This window comes from Phyllosticta capitalensis, assembly GCF_038381095.1.
Source record: "Phyllosticta capitalensis strain CBS 128856 chromosome Unknown BKA78scaffold_10, whole genome shotgun sequence".
NCBI classification, from domain to species: domain Eukaryota; kingdom Fungi; phylum Ascomycota; class Dothideomycetes; order Botryosphaeriales; family Phyllostictaceae; genus Phyllosticta; species Phyllosticta capitalensis.
Genome location: NW_027117448.1, coordinates 552,636 through 569,675, shown reverse-complemented (window position 1 = coordinate 569,675; position 17,040 = coordinate 552,636). Strand labels below are relative to the sequence as shown.

General features: G+C 55.5%; 5 protein-coding genes across 5 annotated transcripts; 3 read left to right on the top strand and 2 right to left on the bottom strand.

Annotated features, from left to right (window-relative positions):
• Positions 1-1,410: 1,410 nt before the first annotated feature.
• BKA78DRAFT_298778 (WD40-repeat-containing domain protein) lies at positions 1,411-2,723 on the bottom strand (the record flags this gene model as incomplete). The annotated part of the gene is made up of 2 exons (XM_066886963.1): positions 1,411-2,430; positions 2,478-2,723. 2 exons carry the CDS (start codon positions 2,721-2,723, stop codon positions 1,411-1,413), a joined length of 1,266 nt encoding a protein of 421 aa, XP_066740374.1.
• A 62-nt stretch (positions 2,724-2,785) lies between these two features.
• On the top strand, positions 2,786-4,582 carry BKA78DRAFT_333230 (Septin-domain-containing protein; the record flags this gene model as incomplete). Its single annotated transcript, XM_066890063.1, has 6 exons — positions 2,786-2,788; positions 3,225-3,294; positions 3,366-3,482; positions 3,552-3,771; positions 3,822-4,289; positions 4,342-4,582. The coding sequence occupies 6 exons, from the start codon at positions 2,786-2,788 to the stop codon at positions 4,580-4,582; spliced, it is 1,119 nt and encodes a 372-aa protein (XP_066740373.1).
• A 2,340-nt stretch (positions 4,583-6,922) lies between these two features.
• BKA78DRAFT_257036 (triacylglycerol lipase) lies at positions 6,923-8,586 on the bottom strand (the record flags this gene model as incomplete). The annotated part of the gene is made up of 2 exons (XM_066885149.1): positions 6,923-8,314; positions 8,365-8,586. The coding sequence occupies 2 exons, from the start codon at positions 8,584-8,586 to the stop codon at positions 6,923-6,925; spliced, it is 1,614 nt and encodes a 537-aa protein (XP_066740372.1).
• A 1,982-nt stretch (positions 8,587-10,568) lies between these two features.
• BKA78DRAFT_323202 (chromosome segregation protein sudA (DA-box protein sudA)) lies at positions 10,569-14,779 on the top strand. The gene is made up of 4 exons (XM_066889181.1): positions 10,569-10,790; positions 10,840-10,999; positions 11,050-14,170; positions 14,216-14,779. Exons 1-4 carry the CDS (start codon positions 10,753-10,755, stop codon positions 14,521-14,523), a joined length of 3,627 nt encoding a protein of 1,208 aa, XP_066740371.1. The 5' UTR covers positions 10,569-10,752; the 3' UTR covers positions 14,524-14,779.
• A 340-nt stretch (positions 14,780-15,119) lies between these two features.
• Positions 15,120-17,027, top strand: BKA78DRAFT_256929 (arylsulfatase; the record flags this gene model as incomplete). The annotated part of the gene is made up of 3 exons (XM_066885138.1): positions 15,120-15,468; positions 15,525-15,620; positions 15,676-17,027. Coding segments are annotated over 3 exons (1,797 nt in total), but the record flags the coding sequence as incomplete, so codon positions are not given.
• Positions 17,028-17,040: the final 13 nt, after the last annotated feature.

Genomic DNA, 17,040 nt, shown 5'->3' with positions numbered 1-17,040 from the left:
CATATATGCCAATCACAGGTGTGCTCTAGCGCACAAAGACGTCCTTAAAGCACACAGCTCGGTGTTGGCACGCGAGATCAACGAGCTGACCCCCTCCGACAATCCTTGCCTCGACATGAGGCACGTCGCCCCAGACATTTTGTTGCAGGCTATCACCTTCATGTACCACACAGATTCGGACATCGACCTGGGCCCTCGGACCACCGATGACGCGAACGACGTTGGCATCGACCGCAGGCCGCGCATTCGCTTCACCGCCGACCTCTATCTCTTTGCGGACAGGTACCGCATGGAGCTGCTAAAGGCAAGGGCCCTCGAGCAAACGTCCCGAGACATGATTCTCCAAGCCAAATACTTCCCAGAGGACTTCCCGATGCTGATAGATCATGTGTTCGGACCACCTTGGAACAAAGAGCCGACGACGTTGCTCAAACAAACGCCGCAGGTCATTCGCGCGCTGTACCTCCTTCCGAATGAAAATAGACGGGATCTCTGGGCGATTTTGGAGCCAGGGATGAGGCGCAATTGGGAGACTCTCGGCTTTGGGCAAGTTGCGGTCTACCCGAGTGAAGAGTTTTGGTGGGCTTGCGTGCGTGTGGAAGAGGAAGGAGCATTTGATCAAGCACTTCGGGGACTACTGGCCAGACTGGGCTGATGGTGACTGTAGTTGATTTGGGTTGCCGGCGTCAGGAAGACGAAAGTCTTTGCGAGGCCGCCGTCTACTCATCTGTCAGTCTGTTGGAATCTCCTCCTTTTGTTCTGACCACCCACCCCTTTTCTTTCCTTCCAGTCCCCTGCATACACACGCTCTTTCAAGTTCCGTTTCCTCTCGGCATCTCTTCCACGTCCCACGAACACGAGACCAATTTAGAAACACGTAAACAGCAGACACACTCTTTGAAATATACCAGACCTCTCTGCTGCCACAAGCGCAACACTGCTCTCGACCAAGTGAGCGCCATCACGCATCCAGCAGCGCATCGCTGCCATGCTCAACAAAGGCGAAATTGTTGAGATTCGCCAATCTGATGGCGAGAAACGAGAGCGAGGTGCCACAGTGTCCTTCCAGACCCAAGGGAATAGGAAAGACCGCCAGAGTCTATCACAATGGGTCGAAAGTAAAGTGGGTGTCATATATTGTGGGAGATGTTAAGTAGGTAGATGCAAGATACTCACATCTGAAAGTGAGACAGTTTGTAAAAGTCAGAAATGACCACCGACGCCTCCCGCTATGCCGTCCGTCCCAGTACGTACAACTGTGATATATTGCAGACCCATATCCAATCCCTGAAGTTTGATCCAGTCCAGTAAACGCCTGCTGTACGCCAATCTCTATGAAACGATTCGAAAGTATTTGCGTGAATCCCGAAAGTGTGGGCCAGGTCCTTGTTGTGGAATGGGCGTCAAAGCTCACTCCATAATCTTCTTCCATCCGTCGCGGACGACGAATCTCTTGCCGTCGTCTGTGAGGCCGATTCTAAAGCGTTCCCACCTGGCATCCTGTCCGGCGCCAATTACCAACAACTCGTAGTCGTTGAGCCAGCCGATGACGCCCTTGGGCGGACGTCCGCCGGCTACACCTTGAATCGGGGTGTTCCAATTCAGAGTTTTGGCGCCAGGTGCGGCCGATGCACTTCCCGCAACCGCAGAAGTGTTGATATTGCGTCTTGTGTGCGTCGCCCATAGTTCTGGCTCTTCACCAATCTCGAATGCCGTCTTGGCGGAGCTGTACGTGTCCGAAAAGAGGGTTGGGAGTAACGGGATTTTGCCCAAAATGCCCCATTTTGAGCCCGCAGCCTGCGGATCTGCCGCGCCATTACCAGATTCTAGGGCGCCGGAGAAGTCGCTACTGATACTGCTAGGACGACGCGGGGTGCTCGGGTCGGAAGATGAGGTCGAATTGCGTGGACCTGGCAGGTCGAATATGTGCAAGGTGCCTTTGTCCGAGGTGACGGCCAGGAAGGCGTTGGTAGGAGAAAGCGCAATCGAGAAGATGGTCGCGGCGTCGATCCCGCGCCTAAACTCGCCGAGCCTAGCACAACTGCCGACGGACCACAGGCGGATAAGCGTGCCCTGTTCGGACGCGGTCGCGATGATGGTGCCGTCAGGACTCAGGGAGAGGGCGCGCAGCGCTGACGAGTGGGCGGGGATGATGCTCACGTTGCGCGTCGCGAGCTCTACAACCTGAACCTGGCCCGGGGTGCGGCCAGGAAAGACCAGAATATCGTTGCCCAGACAACAAAGACCAAAAGGGTTGTTGCTTGTCTCAAACTCTTTGATTTTCTCCGGCGGCGAAGAGAACTTGTAGAGGTGGACGCTGTTGAGCAGCACGGCGACGATGTAGGTGCGCGTCAGACGGATGCGCTGGACCGGGGTGCGCTGCTCGAGCGTGAAGACTGCCTTGTGTTTGCTCTCGTCCCAGATGATGACCTGGAAGAGGTCAGCGAGGTTGTCTGGATGGCTGCGGAGAGACATACCTTGTTCTGGGCGTATTTGGGACTCTTGCCGCCGCCGACGAGGGCGAGGTAGTTCATCTTGCCGAGCATCTCCGCGCATCCCAGACCTTGGCCGAGGTCGCGGGCCTTGAGGCACTCGCAGGCGGGGGCGCTGTAGACGCGGAAGCCATTTTCTAGGGCGACGGAGAAGCACGAAAAGTCCTGGTTGAAGGCGACGGAGAGGGCGGTGGGACAGGGAGAATCGTCAATGGCGGCGCGGGTGTTCATGACGAAGTTGTCGGAGAGCTGTAGAGCGCACAAGCCAAGGAACGTGCATGGAGCGCGCGGCGATGGCGTGGAGAAGGCTTGGCCTAGGCCTGTTGTGGTTGGGCGCGGGGGTTGAGGTTGTTCCGGCGCCGTCGCGGCATCCCTGCGGCTTCCCGGACGGACCCTTTGGAAATTAGGGGGGAAGGAGGCGCCGACTCGTCCACCTCCACGCCTTTCCATCACCAACCACACCTCCACGGCCAACTCCTTCCCGCCCAGCCCCAATTGTCTCCCTCTTGACCATCACCACCCTCAATCGCAGCCGACAGTCGCTCGCTCGCTCAGTGCAGTCCTCGGCTCATTGACATTCCTCTCTTCGATTCCCCCCATTCCTCCATTCGGGCCAGCTCATGTCATCGCCCAGCATGAACGCCGTACGACTATCCCTGCTCTCCACCGGGAGCTCTCTCTCTCCCAACATACAGAATCCGTGTCGCTGACGTCTGTGCCATCCAGATCAAGATCCGCAGAAAGAAGAATGTCAAGAAGGGTATCCAGTTCTGCCTGATGGTCTGTGGTGCATCGGGCACCGGTACGTCTGCCCGCGTCGCATCTATCCATGCTCCGTCTCGACCAGCTTCTGACACGCTCTCGCGCCTTTAGGTCGCACCACCTTTGTCAACACCCTCTGCGGCCAGAATGTCCTCCAACACAAGGACGTCGACGACCCGACCAATGCCCACATCGAGGAAGGTGTCCGGATAAAGCCAATCACTGTCGGTCCGTGCCCATCGCGTCCCGCCCCTGCTGCTCCCCCTTCGAATGATTCCCGCTAAGCGCATCCAACAGAGCTCGACGAGGAGGGCAGCCGCATTTCCCTCACCATCGTTGACACGCCCGGCTTCGGCGACCAGATTGACAATGAGGCCAGCTTTTCCGAAATCGTCGGCTACCTCGAGCGCCAGTACGATGACATTTTGGCCGAAGAGTCGCGCATCAAGCGTAACCCTCGTTTCCGCGACAATCGCGTCCACGTCCTTCTCTACTTCATCACCCCCACCGGACACGGGTAGGTTGGCTGCACCCCGCGTGCTAGCGCGTTGCTAACCTCGTGCTTAGTCTGCGCGAGCTCGACATTGAATTGATGAAGCGCCTCTCCCCTCGCGTCAACGTCATCCCCGTCATTGGCAAGGCCGACTCGTTCACCCCTGCGGAGCTCGCCGAGTTCAAGAAACTCGTCATGGAAGACATTGAACACTACCGCATTCCCATCTACAACTTCCCGTACGACGTCGAAGAGGACGACGAGGACACCGTCGAAGAGAACGCTGAATTGAGGGGACTGCTGCCGTTTGCCGTCGTTGGCTCCGAGGACTTTGTTGAGGCGGGTGGTAAGAAGATCCGCGCGAGGCAATACCCTTGGGGTATCGTCGAGGTTGAGAACCCTCGGCACTCGGATTTCCTGGCCGTTAGGAGCGCTCTTCTGCACAGCCATCTGGCAGATCTCAAGGAAATCACCCACGACTTCCTCTACGAAAACTACCGTACCGAGAAGCTGTCCAAGAGCGTGGAGGGCGGTGCTGCTGCGTATGTTTCCAAAGGTCCTTGTTTTGATGCAATTATTAACAGCATTCCTCAGCGATTCGTCCATGAACCCCGAAGACCTGGCCTCCCAATCCGTCCGCTTGAAGGAAGAGCAACTGCGCCGCGAGGAGGAGAAACTCCGCGAAATCGAAGTCAAGGTGCAACGGGAAATTCAGGAGAAGCGGCAGGAGCTTCTGGCTCGCGAGAGCCAGCTCAAGGAGATCGAGGCACGGATGCACCGAGAGCAGAGCCAGGCGCTCAGTACATCCGAAGTCGACGTCACCGAGGAGGCCTAAGCGGCAATGTGCGAGTTGTAATGCGAGGGGTATACCAACACTGGCTTTTTCTTTGGCTTTGGAGCCGCAGCACTACTCATTTGAGGCTCGGTGTTCTCTTGAACACGACAAAACTTTTCTAACGCAGCGGAAGGAGCAAGGGGCAGCTTTTTCATCAGGATTTCTCATCTTCATCTACTCTTTCATCGGGAGAGGAGGGTGGTCTTCCACTTGCTTATCACGCGTCTATTAGCAGAAACGCTGGTCCTTCCTTTCCTGTTTCATATGTCGGCATTCGTCCAGCCTCCTTTTTCTCCACGCCAACATAGACACACACACACATCAAGACTCCCTACTACACGCGGGGTTTGTGTCGCTGTCTGCTTTGTTTCTCCTTTTTGTTAACCTTCTCAAACTATTCCCCGACTTTTCTTCCCCCTTAGTTCAACATGTAGTTAGTTACTAATTCGCTTGGAGCTACCTCGACGTCGTCCTGCCCTGTGTGAGTGAGCCCCAGCCGTGTCCGTTTTGTTTGACGAGCGGGTCGCCCCATTTCCCGCTTGGTCGTCCAGCCTCCCTCGACCAAACCTCTTGGTTTTAACCTGGACGTTTTTGACTGGGCCCGTTGTCGGCAAAATGTAGGCTGAACGCGTTTTGATATCGTGAGCGACGTGCCTGGCCTAGACCGACCTCTCTTGTTACTGGTTGGCTGGCGTGACTGGACCCTGTGCGGCTAGGTACTGCGCTGGCTCGAGGCTGGGCTAGTCTCCTCCATTCCCGTCTGCGTTCCTCGAGCACGGCCCCACAACAAACCAATGGAAACCAAAACTGAACCTCAAATGTACCTCCCAACAAGCTAGCCTTCCTACCTACCTACCTGTCTACCCGCCTGGCTTCCACCCTCAGTAGCCGACATACAGAGCAGCGCGCGGCATTGGGTAGGGCTGTCTACTGTCTGTGTGGGGCTGCCGGTTTGCCTGCCCGGTTGTTGTTGTTGTTATCGATGTGAGTGAGTCAACGTCGTCGCTACTCAGTGCTTTTGTTGTTTGTTTACCATGTTCCTGATGGAGGTGCTTCCTTTGGGGCTCTTGGGGTCTTGTTATTTGTGCATGGCTCGGTAGCTCTTGTCTGTCTGTCGCGACGGTCAATGGTTTGGTTTGGACTTGTCTGGTCTGGTCTGGTTGAGCAGCGAAATACCGGGGAATTTAGCAGTCACTTAGTCGGCCGGGCTGTCTGGATGGCAGAAGTAGTCTCACACATTGACGTCGGTCTTGGGAGCTAGACGCCCACAGCACGACCACCGCACCCAAGCGAGCAAGCAAGCACGCAGTCTCGTCCGGCCGTGCAGTCAGTCAAAGAGATTGAAAGTGAAAGGTGAAGTCGTATCCATATCGCGACAAGGTAAATGAAACCCCCACCCATCCTATCCCACCATCCCATCCATCTCTTCTTCTTCTCCTTCTTTTCCGAACCCGTTGATCTAATAAGAGACTCGTTTTTCCGTTTATGTACAAGACGTGATCATAACAACAGCGACAAGAATGGCAGACGCAACGTGGCCGACGCGACACGGCGCGACGCTTTGCTTTCCTCGGGTGACGGTCTTTGCTCGCTCGCTGGCTCCGCTGGGTCTTTTCGCCAAGCCTGGTTGATGGTGGGAGTCGAGGACCGGAGAGGAAACGACGACGGACGCGCCGCGTCGGGTTGGGAGAATGGCAGCGAAGAGAATCCAATACGTGCGTGGGGTCGTAAGTAGGTCAGCGGTATAGAACAGGCGGGTGGTAGAATGGGAATGGCAACGTGACAAGAGAGGAAAGATCATAAGCCGAGAATGCAAAGGAGAGGGAGAGGACGGGAGGGTGGTGGTGGTGGTGGTGGCGATGAAGAAGAAAATGGTCTGTGAAGGTGGAAAGTGGGAGAGTCGAAGTAGAGGTGAGGAAGTTGCGGTGATTAGGGGGTCCTCGGGGACCGCCCGCCCATACTTAGGAGATTTTGGGGGGCGTTTTGCGCACATTGGGACGGCGTGGCAAGACGATGGAAGAGAAGAGCTGGAGAGATCGGTTTGAGGTAGAATGGACAGAAAGATGGAGATGTTGAGTGGAAACGTGGTCGTCTTGATAGATGAGGATGTGAGGGGGCGAGTCGGAGCGGCCGAGGCTGCATGAAACAAATGACCAGTGCTTCGGATTTTTTTTCGAGACGCAAAGATCGAGAGTCGTGACATTATTTCAGCTGCGAGTCCTGGAATCTGTCGCATGGTTGTCTTCTGTGTCGTCTGTAGGTGTCGTCTTCGTCGTTTTCTCATCCAAGATCAACCCTGCAGCGCCCAGCTGAACCAACATCGTCTCATCGGCGACGGATTTATTGCTTCAGCTGCGCACCGAGGCCCTTGAGAAAAGAACACGCGTCCGCCATCTCCTGGCCCACGGCCTCCATCTCTGTCGGTGGACCATTGTGGTCGGTAAACAGCAGGCGCTGAATGGCCGCATCGCCAACCAAGCCGGCGCCCTTGTACGCCTTCTCCCACGTCGGCGAGCCCTCTTCTTTCTTGGTGTTAGGATCCAGCTCAGTGATGAACGAGACCCAATACGCGTGCACCTGCTTGCGCGCGGCGTCGTGGTGCTCGTCCGTCTTGGGCGGCTTGGTGCCGTCGGCGTTTTCAGAGGGCCCGTACCAGATGGCATCCGTCTCGGAGGTGTGCGTCGCGGCTCCCACATCCCAACGGTAGGCCCAGATGGGCTGCTTTTCGTTTTCGCGCGCTGATGCTACGAAGAGGTTGGGGCATGCGTAACGAATATCGCCATAGAGCCGCGCTGCAAATTCCCGGTATTTCTTGTCCTTCAGGAAACCCTTGTACCTGTCAAGGGTGTGAATCTTGTCCAGATCCTTCTCGGTGAGGCCTGGGTATTGCGCTTGCACGAACTCGTCTCCCGCCTTTTGAGAATTGATGGAGTTGGGGGTGAAGCCGAGACCGTCGAACCCGTCATTGCCAATGAGGAGTGGCTTGTTGATGGTGGGTTTGTCGAAATATGTCCAAGGGTTCTCTTTGATGAGCCCGTCGTCGACAGCCGGACTGTACATGAAGAGAGGTTTGCCCTTGCCACCAGGGAAGGGGAGGATGAGGTTGCGAATTCCCTCTTGCATCTCCTTCGTATCTTTTCTGCGCATACAAGCCAGTTTGTCGCTGTCCTTGTCGCACTTGACGGCCTTGGCGATCTCGTCGTACTGATACTGGCCGTCTTTCTTGTTGTAAATGGCAGGCCAGGCAGCCGATGAGGTGATAGCTCCGGCAACCAAATTTTGCGTGTCCGGGTCGATGAGATGGTGAATGACACACCCTCCACCAGCACTGGAACCTCCAATGACAATGTGGTCCTTGTTCCCCCCAAAACTCTCAATATGATCTTTCACCCAATGCAGTGCCTTGGCCTGATCCTTGAGACCGTTGTTGTTGCTCCAGTGATTTTTGCCCTCGCCCTTCTTGTCGACAGGCTCTCCGTTGAGAAATCCGTACGCCGCCACGCGGTAAGTCAAGGTGACAACAATCATCCTCTTGTCGCTTCTCGTAACCAAGCTCGTACCATTGGGAGCTTGCCCCTGGTTGCTGAAGCCGCCGCCTTGGATGTAGAAGAAGACTGCAAGCTTGGCATCAGGTTTGGCGTCTGATGGAGCATAAACATTGAGGTAGAGGCAATCTTCCGAATGTCCTGAATCTTTGGATTCGTTTTCTACGCCAATGCATGCTGGCCGTCGCTGTAGAACTCAGTACCAGCCTTCACTTTGAGACTCTTGGCCAAACATACCGTGTCTGCTTGATATTCTTTGTTTTCAATGTCGATGTCTGCGGGTGCGGCGAACCGGAGATCTTTTTCTGGATTGGCCGCATAGTGCACCCCCAGCCACTGAGTCACGCCATTTTTCAGAGGCGTCCCCTTGTATGAAGCGTAGTTCAGTTTGACCAGTGGGTCAACAGCGAGAGCCTGAAGCCCGAAAAAGGCAAGCCCCGAGAGCAACGAGGCTCGCATCTTGCGAAGTGGTGTTTTCTTTCTGATGTGTTTCGAGCGAATGTAAGGCTAGAGTCTCTACCAACGAGAAGGAGAGCTCCAGTGAGATTTTTCTCAATTCGGCGACCGCTTGCTCACTGACGCGCCAGCGCAAGTTTAGGCCGGACCAGAGGTGGAACGTGAATGAACGACTTGGACCAACAGCGGAGCGGGCGACGACCGCGTGGACAAACGATTGTAAATGCGTTTAGAAGATGGAAAAGAGTCAAATGGAAGCGACAGGCATTGCACGCGCGGGAGTTAAAAGAAGGTTGGGTATCCGCGGTGACGAAACGCGGCTTTTTACTGCGACGTGATGGAGACCAGTCCAAAGCCGAATCCCCAGGAGGCGGCGGCTCTTTTGTTGAAGCGAATGATGAGAGATAGGAGAACAAGCCACTGCCAGCTGCCAGATGGTCTTTTGATGAGAGGTTGAGTCAAGGAGCTGAAAGACGACGATCCGTATAGAAGTGGTAGAAGAGGCGGGGTGCTGAACTCTCCTGACAAAGTTGACCGATCTCCCATAGCCACCATGGAGTAAGCCACATAGCGACCGTGGAATCGCGGGTAGCTGCCGTCATAGAGATTAACGCAGATAATGGCAATGACGGGGAAGTCCCGCCCATACCAAGAGAACGAGGTGATGTTGCAATGTTGCGATCTGGGAGCTGCAGGTCGGGTAAAATGACAGGGCAAGGCATAGGAGCTGCAATCCTCGTAGGGACTATTTTTGTTCTTGCCCTGAACGCGCTTGATGCTGCCTTGAACGGTGAATTTGGGGACCACTTCTGGGCGGATGCTTAACCTTAGAGGCTCTTGGCTGCGATCGCCGGCAACGTACCCCGGAGAAGATTCCCCAACGATGCAGCTCTTTAGTGGATGATGCGCATCTCCAGTCCCTGTAAGAGTCTTAATAAAAGCGGTTAGTGTGGGCGTCGGGGAACTGCCGCATGGTAGTTGTTTCCATCCCGACCTCAACATGTGTCCAGAAAACAGTTTGCGGGTATCCAAGCGCAACCAGATGGTTGATTCCCGAAACCATTCCGTGGGACACCATCGCGCGAGGCATTTGCTCTCCACGGAAACCGGAGGCAACGGAGGTCGTTGGTCGACCAAAGAACGACGTTCAGTCATGCGGTTCGGAACTGTAAAACGCTCCGCGGTTTGGCACCTTGTCAGTTCGCAGGGCTGGGGAACCATGTCCGAAACTCGACCAACGCATCGTATATAGGACGTGCTCCTGATGTTCAACTTGGCATCGAAGCTTAGGCCGAAGGGTGCTTCCGACGAGTGCTAGAACAATTCTAGCGCCGACTCAACTCGGATACACTCAGGGCGAATCCGATACTTTTCGGATGCACCTCTGAGGATGGGAACTGGCAAGCAACGACGAAAAGTGGCATGGCTTGAGCACTTTTAAGGTTATTTTAAGAGCTCAAAAACTAGCGGGGCGAATCAAGCAGAGCCCAAAAGCATTACCTGCCACCCGAGCGGTTCCTCTGTGCAGCCCGATAGAGCGACGAGGGTGTAGCTGACATTTGGTGCTGCATTTGGCAGATGGCGGAGTCAGATGAAGAAGTCACCTGCCATATGATTTGAAGCCATATGCGCCCAAGGTTGCAAGGAATATCTTCAACAACCTGGTGGAACCAACCGTTGTGGAAAATCGTTGCGGGCGAGGCGCAGGTACGCGAGACGGGCGACCGGAGCCAAGTGAGCTTGTTGAGCTTTCTCTCGAGTCCTCAGGAACATGGAGAATTCTGTTGGTGTGTTGTCGCCGAGCGCCGGGACAAGAGGCGGGAATCGAAGTTCGAGAAGAAAGATGGTCGAGGTTGTGTCTTGGGAGGTGGTCGGAGAGGCCCCATGACGCTGATTGGCCGGCGGGAGTAGTCATCGGCCCGCTCTGCCCGCCATGGAAGACGCGCTGCTTCTCTCGCGACGCGTCCACAGCTGCACTTGGTCCGGCCTTACGACATCCGTCGACCTGCTCTGCGCGTCTCAGCCATTTCACCCAACGTGCGAAGATGAGCGCATGAAGCTCTGGATCCCACAAGACTCTGCCAGCTCCCCATACTTCCGCCATTCCCACACGGCCACCCACGCGCGAAACATCAGCTCGTCGACGCAGCGCGCGCGCTGTAGCCCACCATGTACATCAAGCAGATTATCATACAGGGCTTCAAGAGGTGCGGGTGCTCTCTGCAATGTGCAAGGCTGAAGCTAATTGGTCCCCAGCTACAAGGAGCAGACGGTCATTGAGCCCTTCTCGTCCAAGCACAATGTCATCGTCGGTCGCAATGGCTCGGGCAAGAGCAACTTCTTCGCCGCCATCCGCTTCGTCCTGGGCGATGCCTACACTCAGATGGGTCGCGAAGAGAGACAGGCCCTGCTTCACGTAAAATGACCACACAATCGCACTACATTCAATTGCTGACAGCTGAATAGGAAGGTTCCGGCTCTGCCGTCATGTCCGCGTACGTAGAAGTCATTTTTGACAACAGCGACGACCGTCTCCACACCGGAAAGCCCGAAGTCATCCTCCGACGTACAATCGGTCTCAAAAAGGACGAATACTCGCTCGATCGCAAGAACGCCACCAAGTCTGATGTCCTGAATCTTCTCGAGTCTGCTGGATTCTCGCGCTCCAACCCATACTACATTGTGCCCCAAGGTCGTGTCACGGCTCTGACAAACATGAAGGATACGGAGCGGTTGAATCTGTTGAAAGAGGTCGCGGGTACTCAAGTGTACGAGGCAAGGCGCGCGGAAAGTTTGAAGATTATGCAGGAGACGGATAACAAGCGCTCCAAGATTGACGACCTCCTCGCGTACATCCGGGAGCGTTTGGGTGAACTTGAAGAAGAGAAGGAGGAGTTGCGGGCCTACCAAGAAAAGGACCGCGAACGCCGATGCCTGGAGTACACCATCTACCACCGGGAGCAGGAGGAGATTGCCAGAGTCTTGGAATCCATGGATGAGCAAAGAGACAGAGGTGTCGAGGAGACGGACGACAACCGAGAACGATTTGTCCAGAATGAGCAGCAAATCGCCGAGATTGATGCTCAAATCGCCGAGCTCAAGCAGCAGGTTGAGTTTCTCAAAGTCGACAAGCGACAGCTTGAAGACGAGAGGAGAGAAGCAGCGCGAGACAAGGCCAAAATTGAACTTGAACTTAACGAATTGACCGAGGGACAGTCGGCTGCCAAACAAGCCAAAAACCGGCATGACACGGAACTCCGCCAGATTCAAGCGCAAATTCAACAGCGCGAGCAGGAACTTGCGCAGATCATGCCACAATACAACCAAATGAAGCAGCAAGAAGCAACTCTTCGCAACCAGCTCGCAGAATCCGAGGGAATACGACAACGACTTCTTGCAAAACAAGGTCGCTCATCACAGTTCCGCTCAAAGCGCGAGAGGGACGACTGGCTCCGCAAGGAAATTGAAGAAGTCAACGTTTCGTTGGCTACCCGCAAAGCAATCGCAATGCAGACCACCGAAGAAATACAGGAATTGGAGTCTGAAATCCAGGGACTCGAAACTAAAATTGCTGACCTCCGCTCCCGCATCGAGAACAGAGGAGACAACATGCAAAACATTTCCGAGGAGTCGCAAAAAGCAAAGGACGAGCGCGACCAGCTCTCGGATCAACGAAAGGAGCTTTGGCGTGAAGAGGCCAGACTGGATACCATGACTAGCAATGCCAAGTCGGAGCTGGACCGAGCGGAGCGCAAGCTGTCGCACATGATGGACCACAACACTAGCAGGGGTCTCGCTGCCGTCCGCAGAATCAAGCAAAAGTACAACCTTGAGGGTGTCGATGGCACTCTGGCAGAGCTCTTCGAGGTCTCGGACAGATACAAGACTGCTGTTGAAGTGACAGCTGGAAACAGTCTTTTCCACTACGTTGTCGACAACGAGGAGACAGCAACCCGCGTCCTTGAGATCCTTAACAAGGAAAAGGCAGGTCGGGTAACCTTTATGCCCCTGAACCGACTCCGATCGAAACCCGCCAACATTCCCAAGGCTAGCGACGCCATTCACATGATCTCAAAGCTCGAATTCGACCCCAAATACGAGGCTGCATTCAACCATGTTTTCGGCAAGACAATCATCTGTCCTAATTTGCAAGTAGCATCTCAGTATGCCCGCAGCCACGGAATTGGCGCTATTACTCCTGAGGGAGATCGTGCCGACAAAAAGGGTGCCCTCACTGGTGGTTTCTATGACCCTCGTTCGTCACGCATTGATGGCGTCAGGAGTGTGGCCAAATGGCGGGCCGAGTTTGAAACCCACAAAGCACGATTGGCTGAGCTGAGGAGTCTCAGCGAACAAAAGGACCAGGAAATCACTCGTGCAATGAGCGAATTGACCAAGATTGAGCAACGGCGCCAGCAGCTCGAGAACAGCTACGGTCCCATGAGGCAGGAGCTTCGTGGCAAGATGGCAGACCTCCAAAACAAGAGGGAAGCTCTTGAGACGAAGAAACGGTCGCTCGAGAATATTGAAGCCAATGTGCGGGAATTGGGAGAGCAGCAAGAAGCCTACGAGGCCGAATTGGCATCGGACTTTAAGAAAGCCCTTTCGCAGGCAGAAGAACGACAATTGGAGTCGCTTGCTGGTCCGATCCAAGACTTGCGCAAGCAGCTGTCGGAGCTCAGCACGACTCGCGCGGAGCTTGAGGTGCAAAAGACTACCATCGAATCACAGCTGCGGGAAAACCTCCGGCCGCGTTTGGATCAGCTCAATTCATTTGACGCAGAAACCGGAACCGACTCGGCAGGTGGCAGCGCTTCTCGACTCAAAGATTGCCAGCGGGACCTCAAGCGGGTGAACAAGGCCTTTGAAAGTGTCGAGCAAAAACTTGAAGAGAACGAGCGCAACATTGAGCAGACCAAGTCTCAATTGCTTGAGCTGGAGAAGAGCAAGGCCGAGAAGCTGCAGGAGCAGGAAGAGGTCTCCCGGGCTCTTGAGCGCCACCAAAAACGCATGGAAAAGAGCATGGCCAAGAAGGCGTTGCTCAACAGCAAGCACCAGGAGTGTCAAAGGAACATTCGCGACCTTGGCGTTCTACCAGATGAGGCCTTTGACAAATATCAAAACTTGGAGTCGAACAAGGCTCTGAAGCGTCTTCACAAGATCAACGAAGCCCTCAAGAAATACTCCCATGTCAACAAGAAGGCGTTTGAGCAGTATGCCAACTTCACCAAACAGCGCGACACCCTGATGAAGCGTCGCGCTGAGCTCGACTCGAGTCAGAAGTCCATCAATGATCTTGTCGAAGTGCTCGATCAGCGGAAAGATGAGGCCATTGAGCGGACCTTCAAGCAAGTTAGCCGTGAATTCGCCATTGTCTTTGAGAAGCTCGTGCCGCCGGGCAAGGGTCGCTTGATCATTCAAAGAAAGAGCGACAGCCAAGCCAGAGCTGCTGCAGGGGAAGAGGACAGCGAAGATGAGGAAAGGAGACAGAGCGTCGAGAATTACACTGGTGTCGGCATCAGTGTCAGCTTCAACTCGAAGCATGATGAGCAGCAGAGGATCCAGCAATTGAGTGGTGGACAAAAGAGTAAGTTGTGAAATCTTCTTCTCGGAAACAAGCTCACCAGGACAGGCCTTTGCGCTTTGGCTCTCGTCTTCGCCATCCAAAAGTGTGACCCGGCTCCCTTTTACCTGTTTGATGAAATCGACGCCAACCTCGACGCCCAATACCGAACTGCCGTGGCAGGCATGCTTCAAACACTATCCGAGGATGCCGAAAACGGCGGCCAATTCATCTGTACCACGTTCCGTCCTGAAATGGTCATGGTGGCTGAGAAGTGCTACGGTGTTAGCTACACCAACAAGACGAGTAGCATCGACGTTGTTGACCGCGAAACCGCCATGAAGTTCATCGAGGGACAACAGAAGCCGGGTGCGTAAAAATTCTAATCGAGATGTGGAGGAGTAGTGTTGTCTGTCCCATGAGTGCATTCTTCGTTCAGGGTCCAGGCACGGTTGTTTTTGCATTGCAATTTTCGGCGTTAGATAGGCAACGGAGTTCCGCGCATGAGGTTCAACGGTCTGGTCCGGGCTGAGGTGGTAAGATCTGCGGCAGGGATTCAACGGAGATCTTCAGCGGGGGCTTGCTAACGCAATCATCCATTCCAATGACGAATTGTTCCTACATTCTCTTGAATTGTGTCTTTTCTCTGAGCACGCTATCGTCGGCTGCGCGCTCCAACACGCCATGTTGGCCACGGACATGGCCGTATCAAGCGGTTTCTCCAACGTGGGGCTCGCCGCGCGTGCGGGCAAGAGGATACGGCGACGGCTACACGGGCCGAACGGTTGCTCGGGTATAAAGCATGCCTTGACGGCAAAGTGACGTCTTGCGGCTACTTTCTCGGTCTCTAGTCCAGCTCACATTGCTTTTGGGAGGTTATCTGACACCTAGCATTCGGTCCCAGCATTGAACAATCAAACCGTCATCCAGTCGACAACCAACGTTGCATCCATAAAGTCCCGAGCTCCGACTCACCATGGCGAAGCGGCCAAATTTCCTCGTCATCCTCGCCGACGACCTAGGCTTCAGCGACGTGGGATGCTACGGCGGCGAGATCCAGACGCCAAACATTGACGCGCTGGCGAGCGAGGCGGCCGGGACTCGCTTTACCAACTACCATGTGGCGTCCATGTGTTCGCCGACTAGGAGCATGCTAATGACTGGTACTGACAACCACATCGCTGGGCTGGGGTCGCTTGCTGAACTCATTCGCGCGTCGCCCGCCCATCAGGGCAAGCCGGGGCATGAGGGGCATTTGAATGATCGTGTTGTGGCCCTGCCCGAGTTGTTGACAGATGGCGGTTATTACACTGTCATGGCTGGTAAGACTGACCGATAATGTGAATTTATTTGAAACCAAACTCATCTTTTTGAATAGGCAAGTGGCATTTGGGTTTGAAGAAGCAGTATAGCCCGCAAGCAAGAGGCTTCAAGCGGTCCTTTGCTCTGTTGCCAGGCGCTGCCAATCACTACGGTAAGTATCTTTCAGGGGTGATAGGCACAGAAGCAAACTAATCAAATGGTGACAGGCTATGAACCGCAATATCAAGACCCCATCAACGAGCCCGGTCCCTTCTTCGACTCCGTAGTGACAGCCCTCCACATGGAAGACTCAGAGTACGTCCCTGAGCTGCCCTCCGACTTTTACTCCTCCGACCACTACGGCACCAAACTCATCGAGTACCTCTCCAACCGCGCCCCTGAGGACGAGGGCAAGCCATTCTTCGCGTATCTGCCCTTCTCAGCGCCGCACTGGCCGCTGCAAGCGCCTAAGGAATCCATCGACAAGTACCGCGGCTTCTACGACGACGGCCCCGCGGCCCTGCGCCTTCGCCGCCTAGAGAGCCTCAAAAAGCTTGGCCTGATCGACCCCAGCATCAAACCGCACGACGTCGTCACCGTCCTCGGCGATCCGGCCGAATGGGAAGACATGGACGCGGCGACGCGCGCCAAATCCGCGCGCGCCATGGAGGCCTACGCCGGCATGGTCGACCGCATGGACTGGAACATTGGCCGGGTAATCTCGCACCTCAAGCAAACAGGCGAATACGACAACACGTACATCATCTTCCAGTCCGACAATGGCGCCGAAGGCGCCTCGATCGAGGCGCGCCCTGTCCTCGGCGACAAGATCCTCGAGCACCTGGCCAGGTACTACGACAACAGCCTCGCCAACATTGGCAACCGCGATTCGTTCGTATGGTACGGCACACGCTGGGCACAGGCTGCAACGGCGCCTTCTCGCCTGCACAAGCGCTTCTCGACCGAGGGCGGCTGCCGCGTGCCGCTCATCTTGAAGCCGGCCGCGGGCCCAGCAACGTCGACGCCGCCCGCCCCCGGTGGCAAGATCTGCCACGCCTTCTGCTCCGTCATGGACGTCGTGCCGACGTTCCTCGAGCTGGCTGGGCTGCAGCACCCCGGGGCGGAGTACAAGGGCCGCCAACTCGCGCCTCTGCGCGGCGCCAGCTGGGCGCGCTTCATCGCTGCCCTGCGCGCCAACCCGGACACGCTCGTCAAGGAGGCGCTGCACCCGGCCGACTACGTCATGGGCTTCGAGGTGGCCGGCAGCGCGGGCTTGATCAAGGGCCGCCACAAGCTCACGTACGTCCCGTTCCCCAAGGGCCCGCAGCGCTGGGAGCTGTTTGATTTGAAGGAGGATCCGGGCGAGACGAGGGACTTGCGCGAAGAGAGACCGCAGTTGTATGAGGAGTTGTTGGGCGAGTGGGAAAGGTATAAGAAGGAGGTGGGGGTCGTGGGCCTGGCGGGAGACCTCGACGGCATTGCGGCTGATGAGGATAAGTTTGAGGATTCGACGCAGTGGACGCGGTGGATTGGGAAGAAGGATATTCCGCCAGAGCTGGTCGGGAAGGTGCCGTCGTAGAGCGTGCTGCAAG